Source organism: Anneissia japonica, unplaced genomic scaffold (assembly GCF_011630105.1).
Source record: "Anneissia japonica isolate Jap-2015-1 unplaced genomic scaffold, ASM1163010v1 scaffold6016_len257023_cov185, whole genome shotgun sequence".
In the NCBI taxonomy this organism is placed as follows: domain Eukaryota; kingdom Metazoa; phylum Echinodermata; class Crinoidea; order Comatulida; family Comatulidae; genus Anneissia; species Anneissia japonica.
The window spans coordinates 15,520-34,808 of NW_022744250.1; the positions used below are offsets into that span (position 1 = coordinate 15,520).

Sequence of the window (19,289 nt, forward strand, 5' to 3'; positions counted from 1 at the left end):
AGATGTGTATAAGTGACAGCATCTACGATCCAATAAATCGTAAGTATAGACTTCATTTATTAGATAGGATTGCCTGTGATCAGTTTAATGCACTACCGAAGCAAGTCTGTTTCAAAGATATTTAATTATATAAAACAGCTCAGCTTGCCTATGGTTTTCAGGCTCACGGTTTAAATTTCTTGCTGATGAAGGCCACATGAGTTGCATAAATTTCCGAGTTACTACAATTGAAGCTTATCAATTTTGTATCTACCTCTACCGAGATCCAGCCACTGTTTCCTACTCAATTTCATGTGTTTTTGTCGAGCGCTAGTGCTGTTCCCACATATATAGAGCAAAGAGTGTGAAAAGAGTTTTCAACGAAACCGGCATTGCTCAGGCCTGGGCCGTTGGTTAAGCCGTTTGCAAAATCGTGTATCTTAAATGTAAACCACCAAACTACTAAACAATCAGAATACAAATCAACATAAAGTGGGCCTTTAATTATAGATTGAGAATTAGGGATCAACTTAATTATATCAATACTGTATTAAATATTATTTATTTATCTTATTCTACTAATATTAGGTCTGATTAGTATGTTTGGACTGCTGGTATATATCTGCGGCGTTAACGACGAGCTGGGAGCATCTGTAGTAGAGTCAACCTTTGACACTGTTTTCGTCTATCGTTGGGGATGGTCATTATACTTTGCAGGGGTAGGCCTAACTTTATCAGAAATCTCCGGCTTCCTCGCTGTCCAAGTTTATTTCTGTAAGAGTAAATCCAAGTTGACGGAGGTCCGCTGGTGTGGTACGCGTTCACTTAGAAGAGTTTCAATGAACGGTGATATCTGTCGGTTTAAAGACTCATTGCGCCGAATGTCATCCACGTCGGCGCCGGCCAGTCATGAATTGACGTATGTATCACATGATATAAACACGGATGTCCATCATATAGGAAAAATTGGGTACCTACCGATGGATGGGTTTACGGTAACTTCGTCACAGACGGGTCGACAGCGGCTGAGACCACCACGACGATCACTGAGGGATCCTGTAGTTTTGAACAGTTTCAATAGATCATTTGAATCTGTATTTAAAATAACATCTGTTTAAGCACAATAATCAATAGTACAAAAAGATAGTAACTCCGAAAAGAATCAGAGATATTTTGAGATTAAACGTTTCGATCTATTTGATCATTTGTTTATTTTTATTTATTTACTTTATTTATTTATTTATTTATTCAGGCCTGCCCATCACAAGATGTTGTTTCTCTCTCTCTCTCTCTCTCTCTCTCTCTCTCTCTCTCTCTCTCTCAGACCCTGAATTCAAACCCTGAATCTTAAACGGTATCTGTCTCTTTTCGGAGTTACTGTCTTTTTGTTTTATATAAAATCTACCGTAATAATTGTATCCTACTGATGGACAGGATGGACATAACCCATGTATTCACAAATTGTTTATAGCTTTGCATCCGTTTTCTGTTTAAATTTTAACCTAAACATCTTGAACTCTTAAGGCATGGTTCAAACTAGAGCAATATTTACACCCGTTGGACGCGAACGCAGGAGTGACAACTACGCCTAGTAGTTGCTAAGACGAGTAGCTTGCGTTTGCTTTAAAGCTTGGTTTCCATACAATCGCTACACGCTATCACCAACAGCTTTCGGTAAATGCCGAATGTCGGTCGAATCGGGGAGCCTTCTTGATTGCACTGTACGCAGTACAACGATTGCACTGAAAACACTGTAGCGATAGTGTAACGATTTTAAGGAAACTAGGCTTAACGCGCCTAACAGTGCTCAATCAAAACTTTTATCCCGTGACGTGGCACGCGCCAACTGACCGCACGCGCAGACTACAACGTGAATTTATATAATTTCCACGCGTATTTATACAATTTGATTTAATGAATTAAAAATTAAAACTATAATACAATTCGATAGATGACATTACTACAACAATCGTAGCGTCATCGGTCTTGCTTTTGTCTTATTGTGAATGCCGGAACTTAGTTATTGAATGTTCTTGATTATTTTGCTTTATTTTCATTGCTCCCAAAGTACGAGTACGTGGATGTGGTTTTGTAGAATTTGTTTTCTTCCCTATTCCACCTCCCCCTCAGTATTAAAACAATTGACCGATACGGCTCCACTTCTGCATTTGAAGAAAAATCATTTGCAATATTATTGACATCTCTTTCTCCTTTCGAGTAGCCTATACTACACATTTCATTGAGCATTTCTACTAAGTATTCATTACATTCCTACCTTAGAACATTTTTCTAATGTTACTTAGAGCAATACTATGCACAATCTACCTTATAGTAGGATAGAAAATAAATTATCTATGAAAAGCGAACTGACGAGTGATATTTTGTCAACAGCGCCCTCTACAAAGAATGAGAAGTTTTACCCTACTGGTATAACCTGTTATAATTTCTTCATTTCTATCGCATTAAATGTTAAATTAGCGTATTTTAAGTATAGTCGTGATTTTCCGGCTTCCCAGTTTATTAAAATCCGTGTTGATCTATTCTCAAAAGTTGTTTGTTTTATCGTTATACCTGACTTCAGAATTCAAATATTGAATTGAGTAATACAGTTATTATAGTTCATGTCGTCGCATGCCATATTAAATTCCATTTTTTGGAGAGTGTAAGGTTTTCAGGAGACGTTTAGTGCTTCAGGTGATCACTAGTATATAAGTGAAAAACGTATAGCCCATCACTTAACAGCTTTACGAATTAATTTTCGCGCCCACAAATTATGTGTTTCGTTTATTACTCGCCTGTGTAGGCATAGCCAATGTGGACATTTGGCGCATGGTTTTTCTATTTGATTAGTAAACTTTGGACAGAACTGTATCAGTTGATACGGTAGTTTATTCAATTTTATAAACCACTTGGCTTAGTAATACAGTAAAGTATAAGGGTTGCACTTTCTATTATCATTAATTGTTTAAACTAATATTTGAGAATAATTGTTCAGATAATTGTAAGATTTAGGCCTGCATTATAGAGAATTATCGATTTTGGACTAAAATTTTATAAAGGCCTTCCTTTATTTAGAGTTTTATGATTAAACAATTTATGAATTTAAACAATATAATCATCCATACAAATATAAATCCTATCACAATTAGTACCATTTGTCAGTAATCCAAAATGCCTCAGGCATTGAAGTTTTTTCTCACACACTTTATCCTGAGAAAAAGAAAATCTGTTTTGTTCAATGCACCTTTGTTGAGCACGTTTTACAAATTATGAATATCTGAACTAAAAATACACATATATTGGCTATGAATCTATTTACAATCGATATAAAAGGAAATAATGTTACAGGAGAATTGAAGGACGGCCGTGGGACAACGCATTGGTCGCCTTGAAGCATGGGAAAGAGCCAAGAATGGCATCAGTGCAGGTACGCTATTCGATTCTGGTTATTTTGGAGGACGGGAAAACTGTGATTTTCAGCTTCAATGAAGCGAGAGCACATGCCGAGGGCAGGTAGGCCATTCAACCACAAAAAATGGGTAAAAAGAAACCGGCATGACAGTTACACTTGTGATTGGTCGAAGAACGTACAATCAGTAAATGAATCAGCGGCGGATTCAAGGAGGGGGGAAGCCGGCCCGGCCCCTCCTCCTAAATTGTTCAACTTTTTTTTAATGGAGATATAAAGACATTTATATTCAAATTTTAGGTCTGAGAGTGCAATTTCCGGCCATCTAGAGGTGTCATAATCACAAATTTTCCTATTTCAGTCCAAACCTTGGTGAGGCTGAGGTGACATAGATCCCCTATCTGTAAAAGGTGTTCCCCGGGGACCTTCTATATTGAATTCCTGGGTCCACCACTATGAATGAACCAATTTTGTGTAATAGATTCAAGGGGAATTTTTACAATCTAGCTAAAGAAGTACGGTACGGTACCGGTAAACGCTAGCATCCATCGACATTTTACTGATATTTTAAGGGGTACGATCCCTCCAAAAAGAATTTAGAACATCTACCCATTTACAGGAGAATAAATAATAGGGATTACCGGTACTTCAGAATAATTTTATAGGTCTTTCAAAGTAAGTAAGGGAGTAGTAAGGGAGGCAAACTTCACGGGGGTCGCATCCTGTTAGGTGCAACCCCGCTTCGCTTACTAGATAGGGCCAACCCTCCCCCATTTTTAAGAACGAGTCGACTCCATTAAAACCTAATTGAAATTTCTTGTTGAAAACGTCGTGTTGATTTGATTTTCAATTTTGTCAGAAATCAAATTGTAAAGAAGAGATTTCCAGCTCGACAATAGGTCCAGCGCTTGTCCTTGATCACTTTTGCATGAAAGATCGCACAAAAGACAATAATGAAAGCCGAGATAGAATCTTTGCACGCGAGGTGTAACGACATTGTATTGGTAAGTGGAAGCGCATAAAGTTTTATATTTTGTGACTCAGTTTGCTTAAACGTCAAAACAATACACTTAAGATGTCGGGTGTCCCCTACAATTTGCTGTTGTCACGGAATCATTCACTGACACACAGCCACACAAACATAGCGAGGTTAATAACTGGCCTGCAAAACAACGGAAACATGTGAAAAAAACCGTTTAAACAATGAATACAAAAACAATATTGGTAAGTATCTTACAATTTTAAAATTAACTATTGGAGCTAGAAAACCTATGCCATGTCCGAAGGGGGGGGGGGTAATCGAGAGACCCTGGGGGGTCCCCGGGGTATTCACCCGGGAAATGTTTGTTTTGTAGACGCCCGGAAATAACTTTTTGGGTGATCAACAATTTCTTTTTCTTTTTTGCCTCCGGCCCCCATGTCTTCTTGGACAATAATAATTAATACATTTATATCGCCTAATTTATAGGCTTAATTACATTCAAATCCCATGGTTAATAGTCCATATTCTGTACATTCACATATTATTTTCTTCCACTTAAATAAGTTAAACTGTTTCGTAGGCCTACATTGCAAGTTAAAACTGAATTTGATAATAAATTCCCTACACCTATTTTAAGAAAACCATAGAGTACAGACCCACTACTTAAAGGTATAATTTTTTGAAAATTGTATTTGTTGTGGCTATATTATGACTACCGCTGATTCTTAGATTACCCATTTAATTTTTACAATATTTATTTATTTATTTATTTACTAATATCTTTAGCCAGGATGACACAATCATTTTAAAGAAATGTTTTTCATTGTGGTCCTGGAAATAATAATAATTATTATAGCTTACTATATGGATATGAGGACAATGAAAAGTCTCTAAACGGTTTGAATTTATTTAAAACAATACAGTATGTCACCATATGTGCTGGGCTACACCATGCGAAGAATATGTAATTTCCTTAGTTGAGTGGTGTTCCCGAGGCGAATTGATCTCCGGTCACAAATCACATTCATCACGCGAGCCACTGAGCCTCGGCCATAACTTTTTAACTCGTGCTCTCGTAACCATAGCGACGAATCAGAAGAAATGATTGCACACACAAACGATGATAACGCAATTTGTGGGGTTCAATTAAAACTTTTGCTGATAACATTTTAACGGCTGCTATCGCGAAATCAGCGGAGATAAGCCCCAGGTGTTACGATGAGAGACAGACAAAATTAAAGTTCTTCAATAAAGGCCTGATGAGGGGTTCTACTTTGTATCTTCACTACACCGAATGCATAGAAAAGAGCCCATAAGGTTATGATATGCATGGCTTAGTTGCACTGACACAATAAAAAGAATACGATAATTCTCGCTCGTCTTTTTAAAATTTCTAGGTTTTGTCTTATTTTTTATAAATACTTTTTTTCTCATTCATTGTAATCGAATTTATATATTGAGCGTTTGGCCAATAGCCAAATTGCCCGAAAGCAGAGAAAAGACGGTGTGTAAAGTTGTTTCGAGGATTGAAATCCGATTGTTGTAAGTACCATGGTACTGTACTGTAATAAAATAATTCACTTCACTGCTATATCCCTTCCGTGCTGTTGGCAGGGTTAGGGATGAGTCACTGACAAATTTTATGATTATTTAATCATCATACAGTGGTAGTAGTCGTTTTCCACCAATGTCCAAATATTAAATCCCTGCAGATAAATCGATTTCAAAGCGAATCATTAAAGGCAATCTGTCGGGAGAAAGGGGTGGGTGGTAATGCATAATCAAGTCTTAGACTTGCATTTTCCAGGCCCACCATGGTTCCCCTGGGATGACGGGACCCAGTGAGGTCCCAGAAGCTATTTAGGAAGATGTCCAATTCAAAAGATCGACTTTAGTCACATTATCTTAATGACACGGGGCCTTGTTGTTGGGCCGAAGAGGGGAAAGTGTAACATGGGCAAGGGTTAGTGCGTTCCCCAGAGATTGATTGCACCGAAGGCGCAAATATTTTTGTTGGGGGGGGGGGTCAATCTGGAGGGGCCAATTATTAGGGGACCTATGCCATTATTGAGGGCCTATGATAGTGATTATTATTTTTGAAAAAAATATTGGAAAAAAAATGCTACCAGCAATTTCTATGGGCCCCTGGTAAGCTTGAGCCCCGGGTATCTTGTCCCCTGCCCCATCTTGGTGGCACTGCCTTGTTGGGTCCAGGGCATATTGACGAAAAACCTGGGAGCGGTTAATGAGATACAGATTTTTGAAAACGTAAAAACTGGAATTTCCCCAGTTTTTTTAAATATTAAACAATCTGTATCTCATTACTCTACCGTAATCGCTCCCAAGTTTTTCGCCAAATATGCTTTTTGTGTATTAGAAAAACATCAGTTGTACAACATATCAGAAAACAAAATTATCCGAAGCCTCGATTTAAGATAAAAATGGTAAAATAAGTCAGGCTGCAGGCCTATGTTGAATTGCGTACTGGGCCACTCGGTGTAGGCCTTTCAGACCAAGCACCATATCCTTGACTTACCGTAAGCTTTATCTGTTCATGGGCTGTTTCCCCTCGAAATTCAGCAACAATGTTATTTCCTCCTATATCTTCAAAAATTATAATAAACAGGCCTAGGCCTTAAAAGCGAGGCTAACTTACCCGCCATTGTGTTTAGACCTTCGTGGTGTGATCATACCATGGACATTATTAATAGGTCTATGATCGTAGTTATGAATGTAGGCCTAAATATCATAATATAGTAGAACCCTTATAAAGGGGGACAAACTGTTGGACCTGAAGATATTACATCCGGTACTCTAAAAGTATGGAGTATGTATTTTGCTATCATAAAGTATTAAATTCATCATTAGTTCCCGAGACCTTAAAAGCGGACTAGTGCTCGCAGAGGGAGGGTAGAATATTGATGTTTGTTAGGTCTTTATTGAGATTAATATCGTACTATGTGAATTCCTAATATTAATATATCACTCACAGGTGAGATGGGAAGGCATACTCACAAGTCTGAGGTAAGTAGCCTCATTAGCTGACCCCCCATTTATCTTCTCATTTCATCGAATGATGGGTTTCGGATTACGTAACACATCATATATTGTTGGTCTTGAGAAAGATTGGTTAATGAGATCGCTAATTGGTTAAGTATCTTCGCAAGTGTTATGTGGCACAAGAATGCACTTCAAGGCGACAACAGAGTCCCATAAGTCCCCCTCATAAATCAAGTATAGACCTATACTGAACTGACTTGTAAACTGAGTAGGCCTACGGCAATTTGCGGATATATCAATAGCCAATATCGCCATATAAAGTAATATTTGTTTTTAAATAATCTCTCTTTCAAATTATGGTGAAAATAATACATTTTCAGGTAGCCGTGGGATATATGTTTGTGATATTTCAGGCATTCCTATTCATATTAATAATTTGCTGTTGATAATAATTATGAACATAATTAAATAATTTAAATCATATTAACAATGTTGGTGGTGTGTTTATTTGATGCCATACAACGTAATCATATTGACTCCTAATCGTTCGGCGTGATATTGGTGACGCAAAGATACTTCCACACAAAATTTAACATCCACGAATACGTCACCAATTTTAGAGAATCATACGAATATGATTATTTTGGTAACTTAGAATCCGAACTAGTAGGCCGCTTCGATAACCAAATATTAGAAAGTCGTCTCATTCCAAACAGTTCTGGCAAGTTCATATGGAGTTCGTACTCAATTGACAAGTGCGAATATAATTTTGTTGCAATCATGATTATCTGTCCGCACTGTATCAAGTTCCCCTTACAGATACAATATCTGTGATTTACTCACGGACATGGTGTCATGTCAAACCTATGCCTACGTAGGTTGTATGTGGAAATCTCAGGCATTTGTTACATAAAACTGGACGGACTCGACGACAAGAACAACTTTCAAAACTCGATATAATCTACACAGTACACAATATCCAAATAGAGTATTGTAAATTATTTTATTCACAGTATAAACATAATGCCTTATTTGAAAAAAAGTAGTATTTTTCTTGATTAATAAATTCATGTTTAGGACTATATGAAAGATAGTTACATATTATATTAGGCTGAAACGTACGTTCAGCGCCCAGTGGGACCACTCGACAACACCCGTCGGTTTTAAATGTTTTTTAAAACTTTAGTTCGAGTAATCCATCCCGTAAAACTACGAAAGGAATTTTACATTGCTTTTATTCGATATATGAACATAAACGTATATACTGTATGAAACAAATCAAATATTGAAAGAGTTACAGACGCCCAATTAGCGTTACAATTATATTTTCTGTAATATTTTTTATTTTTAAAATTGCATCAAGGTGTGAATTCGTACAATATTCAACGTTATGACGTATTCAACATTTTATACAAAAATATACCAAAATGAAATAATAAATAGGCCCAACACGTCATGTCAATGGCTCTTACGTATATATTACCCTGGTCATTACATAAAACAATTATATACTCCTGTGCTGAAGGAATCACGTTATCTTGGTTATTAATTAATTGTGTTCATAATTTTATTATATATTGGTCTCCCTCTAATGAAAGACCTCTCAAATCAAAGACTACCGTACCAAATCAACAAATGTATTTTATCTTATTATTCAAATTAGAGACCAGTGTTGCTAAAGACCATGGAAAACCAGTCACAAAAGTAGTTCATAATTGGAGGGAGCTCTCAGTGTACAATACTGAACTAAACAATATACGATGACATAAAAATAAAATATTAGGTCAATTCATACTGTACTTTAAATACAAACGACTTGCAAAAAAAGAGTGAAAGATGCCTACAGGACTCATTCCAACAAACATTTTAAAAAGGGAAATTTCAACAGGCTATCAAAGAGTCCTATAATATAAGTAAGTTATTTCGTAAAAGCCGATTTAATTATTATTTAATTTCATATTATCATAATTTACAAATATATTTGAAATGATATTGTTAGATTAGGCCTAATTCATATTTTAGTTATTTTTTATGTAGACCTATATTAATAAGTACGTTGTGATTATAATTATTCAAATAGGACTACGTAGTTCACAGTTTGCTTTTACAAAATAGTATACATAGATTAAAATACAAGCCAACGTGATAATCACAGAGTTAGTTAGGCCTAGCATTTTGTGCAGTATTTTTAAGCCTACAGTATTACACACTCCACGGTCACAAATTTTGAACTACGCAGTTGTGAATGCGAGTTAAATGAAGTCTCGATATTATTACTAGTACAGTACTCGAATGCCTTTGAGTTAATAGCATTGGTATATTCTTATAATAGGGCGATTTTGCCTTACGAAAACGATAACGAATACGTCATTATCATGATCGTCATTCGTGTCTTTAAACATTCATCCAATCAAAGGTGGCACATTATAGATAACAATGTTCATTATTGATGCTTAAGTAGTATACAAAATTCTGATGACATATAAAAGATATGTGTAGATATTTATGAATAATGGTTATATAACGGCGATTATCGGTTTACCGTACCGCATTACAAGAGTGATGGTACCGTACGGTACAGTTACGCCACAAACATTTACAAAACTTGAGCCTAAATTGAATTAAATGTTAACCTCAAGAATATCGACATTCGTGTATACAGGTCTAGTTTCAATTGCACATCAGTATTTACAAATGAAAAGTTTAATGAATTAATTTTACTTTGGAATGAATTGAAGCTTTCTATTGGAATTTACGAAAAAAAAATCTCAGCTAACTTCATGATAAATTAAGCTAGAAGCATCAGTTTGCCGTGTGTCTTAATGTAAGCCCCTCAAGGTTTAGTAACTCATACGGTGGGCTTAGCATGTATATACCATCACATATTTAAATCAATATATATTTTCGATGTGTTCAGGAATTAAGTCTTTGTAATTTCCGATTTTCTAGTATTTTATAGGTCTTAATAATCACAGGGTACGAAAACCGCGACACTGCGTTTCTTGTTTGTCTATCAAAGTCACATCCAATCAATCAAATAATTTTAGAATTTTGGCAATAAATCAATTTCAATTATTGTAATAAAAATATGACTTTCAAATTTGTACATTATATCAAAATTGTTATTAAGAGGCCTACACTTTTTTCTGTTAAAAGATATATATATATATATATACATTTACATACATACACATATATATAGTATATATATATATACATATATATACATATATATATATCCGTTCTATTTATTATACCTTAATGAATTTGTGTTCCCCAAGTCAACCTTCAATGATTGAAGGATCATCTTTTAATTGTTTCTACGTTATATACCGGTACCGTATGGTGTAGAGGAATTATATATATTATATAATAGGCCTACATCAGAAACCTATAAGTCACATCCAATCAATCAAATAATTTTAGAATTTTGGCAATAAATCAATTTCAATTATTGTAATAAAAATATGACTTTCAAATTTGTACATTATATCAAAATTGTTATTAAGAGGCCTACACTTTTTTCTGTTAAAAGATATATATATATATATATATACATTTACATACATACACATATATATAGTATATATATATATATATATATATACATATATATACATATATATATATCCGTTCTATTTATTATACCTTAATGAATTTGTGTTCCCCAAGTCAACCTTCAATGATTGAAGGATCATCTTTTAATTGTTTCTACATTATATACCGGTACCGTATGGTGTAGAGTAATTATATATATTATATAATAGGCCTACATCAGAAACCTATACAAATATATAAGTACAATGTATATAATATGTATATACTATATACAATATCATATGTACAAATAGACCTATACTGTATACTGTGGTCATATATTATATAATACAGAGACCTATACAAAGATATAGGTCTATATACAATATATATATATATATATACACAGTACGGTATATATATATATATATATATATATATATATATATGTGTGTACAGTATGTATACACTTTCGATGATTTTAGTTAACATACTAAACATAATGATTCATTTTTGCAATGCTGCCCAAGAAAATATAACTTGTTACAATGCATATGTGGTGAGTGTAGATTCGCCCAAAAGGTTACATGTTTTACGGTACCACATTCAAACCCTGGACACTTCACCCTACATTGGGGATAAATAGTTTGAACAGAATCCAATTGTGTGAGATATCAAAATGTTTGACCTCCGCACGTAGTTCCTCTAATAACATAAGTACAACTGTGCTAGGCAGCTGTGCTGGGTATATGCATTAGGATACCAACTGGGTAACATGTTCAGTCTTAGTACGAGCATGGAGGTATATACCTCCATGGTACGAGTGATAATAACTGATTATGCACAGCGCCAGCTGTATGTCGACTTGTGCGCTGTTGTCTATAAACTTTCTTCAGAGCGCTTGTATAGACCAGACATCATAATTAACAATACCAATTAAGAGGTTAGCTGTGGGAACTTTCAATTGATTTTAATTCATTTCGAAGTCATTAAGCCACGGTACATTACTGAAAACTTTAGTGAAGTCTTAAACATATTAGAACGTCATAACAAGTCGAATGGTGGCATTGTCAGCAATCGGCTTTAAGGTTTAATTGGGATTTCCGAACCCCAAATGCATAATCTCGGTAATCGCCGTTAAACAAATCTCTTCTTAATTCAGAAGAGGTGTAATAAAATATAAACAATTATTACAACGATCAATCAATACGAATCAATATAATTGTTGTGTTTCGTAGAAAGCAGTGAACGAACCTACAAACGGGGATCCGGAGTGGGTATCGGATCGGTTATACTGTAAGAACTGCATCGATTAACACCATAGCCATGAAAGTAGGCTCAGATAGGATCAAGAAGGCCGATCGTAATAAAATAAACAATATAAAAAAACGTTTCTTTTTAAGAAAATTAAACAGATTATCACACAATCTTTTGTAATTTTTGTAAATCTGAATTTGCAAATATTGCTTAATCCAATAAAATTTGGTATAATATACAATTATTATTGTAGTGTTTAAAGTCATATTGTTTCATACTATTATTAAATAGTAATACGGTACATAAAACATGCTGATTAGTACTATCACTTTTAATTTTTTTGTTATTTAAAACATCTTTATACAGGATAATTTAAGAATTAATTTTTCAAATGGTTCTGCATTTGACCAAATAAAAAATTGATTTAAAAAGAGATAAATAAAAAACATCGAAATATAAAAAATGAAAAATCAACAATAAATTTTCGAATACAATCATAGACCTGAAATGAGTTTTCATTCATTTCTAATATTTAGAAAAGTAAACAGACTGAAAAAGGATAAGTTTCAAGTACTACATCTACATCCTAATTATCATCATCAATTAGAATGTCTGGTCGAGATTTTAAGCGTTTGCCAAACAGCTCACAAACTATTAAATCTTATTTAACATCGTCAATTAAAATGTCTGGACGAGGCTTGAAGCCACCTGATTGCCAAACAGAACACAACACAATCTGTATAACCTCACGTTCTATATCTTCATCAACGTCATCAATTAGCACGTCTGATCATAACACAAACGCTCTAATCACCAAGAGGCAGCTCTCAAGGCGATGAGTACCGGTATGCGCGCGCAATGCTAACGCAGACAGTCCCCAATAAGTATTCGAAATACAATTTAAATGTTTTTAAATTGTTTGCTCGCGTATTTACCGCTTAATTATACTATAAATATTTATTGATAAACAAAACTGATGGAATTTCTTTCCATACAAATGAATAAAAATATTAATTAATAAATTTTACAAGTTTTTATTGATATTATTAAAATTATTTGCTTGTCATAGATTGGGAATGACAAAACGCATGGGACCTATATACTGATCTATAAATTGAGGTCTTTTACTGGATTACCTATGAATGTATCAACTCAGTTCAAATATGACCAGGCTAAGTTCGTTTTTTAAATAGGCCTATAAATTTGAAAACTGAATTGATTATTAAAATCAAATTTCCTAACATATAAGAAATAAAAATAGGCCTATTTAAGATGGTGTGATGTGGGCCTTAGGGCTATTGATGACAAACGATCTTTAGCAATACAGAGGATAATCAAATTCATAATTTAGGAATTGTAAAAGACGGAACGGTATGCCCAATATATTTACCTGCAGAAATATGTTCGTACTGTATAAAATTATTTACTACACACAGGCAGATTTCAGTTGCCTGGAAATCTGGGGCGTATTTTAAGCTTGAAAGGTTTCGGTCTCACGGTCAGACCATGGATCGGCTCCATTGGAATTTTTTCTGCTGTCGCGCTCTCGAAATGACATTGATGGAGCAAGTTTGAGAAGAAAAGAAAGAGCTCAGTTTTAGCAAGATCTGATCCGAGGCATCGCCTTCTTCCTGCAGAAAAAGGCATGATTTGATCAACTTTCTGACGATCAAGAGACCCGTCTTTAGATAAAAAACGTGCCGGGTTAAATGATTCCGGGTTTACCCAGCGTGTTTTGTCGTGGTGTACTGAATGTAGGTTCACAAAGACAGTCGTACCCTTAGGAATGAAATATCCATTTAGTGTTGTGTCCCTTGTTGTACTGTGAGGGATGGAGAATGGAACCACGGTGATAAATCGTAAAGTTTCCAGTATGCAAGCTTCAGTAAACGGTAGGCTAGGTTTGTCCTTAAGTGTGGGTGTTTTGTGACCGACGACCCTTAACAACTCGTCGTGCACGGCTGCCTGCACGTCAGGGTAGTTCACCATCAACACCAATGACCAGGTTAAAGACATGGATATTGTGTCGAATGCAGCACCAACCATGTCATACACTGAACTCATAACTCGCTCCTCGTCAATATTACATTTTCTAAGTTCGGATTGATTCATTGATCTTGACACGTTTAGCAACTGATCACAAATGTTGTTTGAAACACCTTGAACGTGGTTTTCTTTGTGTCGTTTGATATCATCTGACAAAATATCCCTAAGCTCTAATATAATTCCTTTAAAATCACTCATAGTTTTGCTTGGCAGAAAGCGAAGCCACGGCAGAAAATCTATTATATTCCCAGTGCCCGTAGCGTTCGTAAATCTGTGCGACATCGCAAGGAAGTCGTGCAATTTTGAATCGCTGTATGAGCGTCGGCTTCCGAACATATATGAGAACATGATGTTGCAGACCGAGAGCTTTATCATAGTGGAGGGTTCCAAAACTCTGCCCTCGGTGTTATTATTATCTGTTAGTACAGCTATCAGATCCCTCACCTCGTCACCAATGCGTTGATCAAGACTTTCGACGTTTCGGCCAGAGACGAATGTCTTGAGGGCTGTCTCAGCAATCTTGCGCCCTGCCTTCCACGTTTCATCGTAGTCGGCAAAAGCAAGAAAACCACTTTTCAACTCGTGCATCACTTTAAACGTGTGGAAGTGGGGTCGTCCAGCAAAGTCAATGGCCTGATGTTTCAACGCTTGGGATATGGCATCGTATCCATTTAAAACAACAACCGGCGTCCTGAAAATACGAATTTGAAATATGTTTCCATACTTTTCAGCCAACCTCTGCATGCTTTTCTGCTGAGCATTACTATCTATATCAAAAATGTTACCAACTAATAGTAGACCAGGTGGACCAGGCACTGGTTTCAAGTTCCCGTCTTTTGGAAACGTGCTCTTTCGCTTACCAATTCCTTTCACAATCATCAGAACCAACATAATGCAGATGAAGAGAAGGAAAGCCGTTAAGTTCACGCCAAGTGTTTCGCCTACAATCATTTTGACGACAAAGTAAGTCTATAGTTTCTTAACTTCGGTTAAGTACTCAAGATGCTGATTTCAATTACACTTCCTCAATAAAGAAAGAGAAATGATGCTTGTCTGCAAAACAGTTGCCAATTTATACATCTTTCAGCGTCACGTGATGAAGATAATATGCGATTAAAAAAATTATACCGTAAAGTGCTTGTTCACAGTCATAGTATAATATCCAACCTATCTATCGCGTGACCGACTCAAAATGTTGAAGTAATATTCTTAGTGAACATTCTAATCGGTCTACATAACACTGTGCTGTGATTGGTTATTTCCCGTTATCTATCAGCCAATCATTTACCGACATTGGAAGAGCTAATTTCATTACTTTGTATTGAGGAGTCTAGGGTCGAGTAATTGTTGTAACCACCTTCACGACAATAATCTTTAAAACAACACTACAAAAAGCTGGTGTGTTATTCTAAATAAACCTACTATTGTACATCAGCATTGTCAACTCACACGCTATCACTGCAACCAATACATAAAATCTATATACCTACATGACCGTAGAAATTAAGCATTAAAATCGCTACTGCGCATGACAATTTTAACGATGCGTCAATATTCTAGAAAGAAATACAGTATAACTGTTTTATTCGGCAGACACGCCACCAACTAATTATGTGATTCTTTGAAATGACCACATAAAATATCAACTTTTAATAAGTCAAATAAATCATAAAAAGTTGTAATGATTTACAGACTTTTTACTACGAAAATCCTTATTTATTAATTTTATGCTGGAAATATACGAAATACACTACACTTCAACCTCTGAATTGCAATATAATAGGCCTGTCTTTTGTTTTTTTTATATATTTATCCTAAAATATGCCTTGCCTTTTGTGTCTTTTAAATATGTTTGTAGTTTTAGTTAGCTTTTTAGTACAGTAGTTTAAGTTCCGTTGTTTCTATTGCAATATGTCCGGATACTTGTCTTTTGCATCTTTTTATGTGTTGTACTTAAAGATTTTACTTTCACTGTATTATCTGTTGAATAATCTGGAAACCAAATTTTATGTGAACCAGGTTGTACACGTTGACAAATAAATACATTGTATAGCCAATAACCAGGGAATAGTTCCCTGAAATAACTAATAAACTTTTATGCACTATTGAAATTCACAGTAATGTAAGCAATTCGACTTTAATCGAACTCACTGCGCCCGGCGGTCATCGGCCGACGCGATTCTATGGAGAACGCGACGCCGTTTTTAATGACGATCCGTTCAGACAGCCACAGAAAATCAGCAGATGCGTCGCGTCGTCAAGCGCTCAAAGGGAGCGGAGTTGGATTCGTAGACCGTCGTCCGACATAGTGAGCCGGCTTTACTTCCAGTTTATAAGATGTGTGTATGTGGTAGTCCTATCTTATTAAAATATAATTTGGATTCGAGACCTCTTTTATAGTACCTCCTTGATCTATTTAATTATCGAACCAATTTAACTCGGTTGTGTTAAATATGAACGTAATCGAAGTATCATTAAAATGATACCGTTGCGAATGAAATGAATACGCGCGAGCATTGATCGTTTAGGGCTCATTCTTCGTTTTTTCAGTATCGTCAATTGAGACCTGTAGCTACTCCAGCTTTTACATCTGTGGACTCCAGCCGGGGGGTGTTATTACCGATACTATTTCCCGCGGACCGTGAACCCAGTATCTCAGCGTAGGCCACACCGTGGGTTAATTTGATTTATGAAAATTACTGTCGCAACAACATCCAGGGTATTATAATAATGCACGGCTCACTAATATCACAACGACGATGAAGTGAATACTGAGGTGCATTGACTTGTGCGCCACACGAGAATGTCAGGACCGATGACTTATTTTACAATCAATTTGATTGAATATGACGACGAGTGGATACCGCACGAATTAATGTCATAGTCAATTTCGCGCCTGTAGGCCTTCATCTCTCTGTAGGCCTACCTGTGCTGTGGATTATCCTCCATTAGCTGAGTTGCAGTGTATACACTTCATTATAGGCTATAGGCCTATATATACTGTCTCACCAGGGAACAGTTAAATAAGATCACTGTTCCCTGATATATCTAACTAAAACACATTACGTGTAGATGGTAGATTGGTTGATCGTTCCTTATTCTCTTTCAACGGTTTCTGTTGCAATTTGCCACGTATCACTAAAACAATAAGGAAAAAGGTACCATTACTGTGTTTGTTTATTAGTCCTTTATGAATAAAACGAATACATATTACAATAATAGACATTAAAATAAAAATTGGACTAAATCGGTAGGACGGTAAATTCGTGCGCGCTGTGTGCGAGAGCTTGCAGAGGCGACATTTAGTCCAATCAATCGCGTGTGGACGCGTCGTCACGTGATGGAAATCTGTTGGCTGATGACCCGCATCAATGTGCGCCTAACACTTAATGTGATAGTCCTCAAATTTGTATTATTATTTGCCTATTATTATCAAATAATTTCATTGGTTTTTCAAATTAGTCAATTATGCCCATATAAAGCTTTTTCAACATAAAACCGAATCTAACATTCAAACAGTAGGTAGGCCTACTCACGACAAATGAAAGTATTGGAAAAGTTTGCAAAAGTTGCAAAAATTAGAAATTTAATAATGATAGAAATTGTCAAAAATTCAAATCGATCCACTATATTATTCTGTGTGCCTATCATTTGGTAATTAAAGTAGTTTTGAATGAATGGAAAAAATGAATGTGATTTGAATGTGTTAGTTAACATAAGCCTCCAGTAAGCCATACTTTTATCACTAAGGTACTTTACGTATAAATGCGGCTAGCAGTCTTAAGTTCAGGTCAGATTTGTCCCATAACCCTCGATACGGTGATGTAGGCCTCAGTATTTGTATTTGCTATCTAGTCCTATTTCTGTCAACATAGCGGAAATCGTTTAGCTATTTGGTAGGATGCCAAGGGTACGAGTGAATCAACAAAACAAGACCATCTTTTCTCCTATTTGTTCTCTAGCTTCGCAGTATGCATTAAGCCGGTTTTCCCCTAGGCGAAATTATTCGCGCGAATCGAAAGCGTCAGTTCATGCGCATGCGCATTCACATCCCTATCGGAGTTTTTGTGAAGCGAAAAAATGCGCAACCAATCAGAGCTCAGGAAGCGAACCGACGCTTTGATTCGCGCGAATAAATTCGTCGTGTGGAAATCCAGCTTCACTGCTCCTGTTTTGGGAATATTTCGCGTCAAATGTTGAGAAAAATATGATAAAACGGCAAAGTACAGCCGATGCCCTTCCAATTTAGAACTATCTAGTGACTCAAGTAATCTAAGCCTACAGTATTACTCATTTTATTTTTTTTAGGTATTTCTGCATCCCCGGTGATGTCCAACGCCGCATAAATGGGATCATATCATTAAAAAATATATTCTTTGTTTGTGTATAAAATACGCCTATGCAACGTAATTTCTGATTAAAATAACATTGTAAATGTTGTTAATGTTGCGTTGACTTAATTTCACACATAACCTAATTACAAAAAGTGACTTTTTGTGTTTGCTGGGCATACGTTACATTATGGAAACTGAGAAACAGTTGAACTCCTTCCGGGCTTAAATTCACGAAGGATTTATCCACCCCACACACCTTCCCCCTTTTTTTTTATCTGAAGAGTTCCGACTTTACTACAAGCAAATTCATCACATCCTTGCAGAGACCAACTCAACTCATTTTGCACGTAAAACTCGTACGTACGACCGATCACGGACATCAATTGATAAGACGCTCATTCATATTATACAGTCCTTAATAGCAAAATTAAATAAGCAATTACAATATGTAACATATTATACTTGGATAGATTTTCAATGAATCCATGGTCAGAGCTAGGGATATTAAATTGAGTACTCTCACAACAATATTGATATTTCTCCGTGATGCGAGGGTCATTAGAAGTAGGGTACGCATTGCCAAGGTTACCCCTTCATAACTACACACACGCTGTCAATCATTGGCCTCCCGTTCAACAACCGATAAAGACGTTTCTAATTTTCGAATGAATGAACGGCAGTTATTAACAAAATCCAAAAAGCACAGTTGGATTTTAATCCGATTTTTTTCACTTCACCCGGATCG

At 35.8% G+C, this 19,289-nt stretch overlaps 2 protein-coding genes across 5 annotated transcripts in view; one reads left to right on the forward strand and one right to left on the reverse strand.

The window, feature by feature from the left end:
- LOC117119597 (voltage-dependent calcium channel gamma-5 subunit-like) overlaps nucleotides 1–1,254 on the forward strand; it is a 9,514-nt gene extending 8,260 nt beyond the window's left edge. For all 4 annotated transcript variants that reach the window (XM_033264427.1, XM_033264428.1, XM_033264426.1 and 1 more), the window contains one exon: nucleotides 568–1,254. In XM_033264427.1, coding sequence (XP_033120318.1) covers nucleotides 568–1,097 — 530 coding nt within the window. In that variant the 3' untranslated portion in view covers nucleotides 1,098–1,254. The remainder of the gene's footprint in view (nucleotides 1–567) is intronic.
- Nucleotides 1,255–11,379: 10,125 nt separating this feature from the next.
- LOC117119596 (cytochrome P450 1A1-like) lies at nucleotides 11,380–15,410 on the reverse strand. The gene has a single exon (XM_033264424.1). It carries the CDS (start codon nucleotides 15,159–15,161, stop codon nucleotides 13,608–13,610), a length of 1,554 nt encoding a protein of 517 aa, XP_033120315.1. The 5' UTR covers nucleotides 15,162–15,410; the 3' UTR covers nucleotides 11,380–13,607.
- Between the last annotated feature and the right edge of the window lie 3,879 nt (nucleotides 15,411–19,289).

Coding starts and splice junctions, on each gene's coding strand:
- LOC117119596 (XM_033264424.1), bottom strand. CDS start 15,161: ATGATTGTAGGCGAAACACTTGGCGTGAACTTAACGGCTTTCCTTCTC.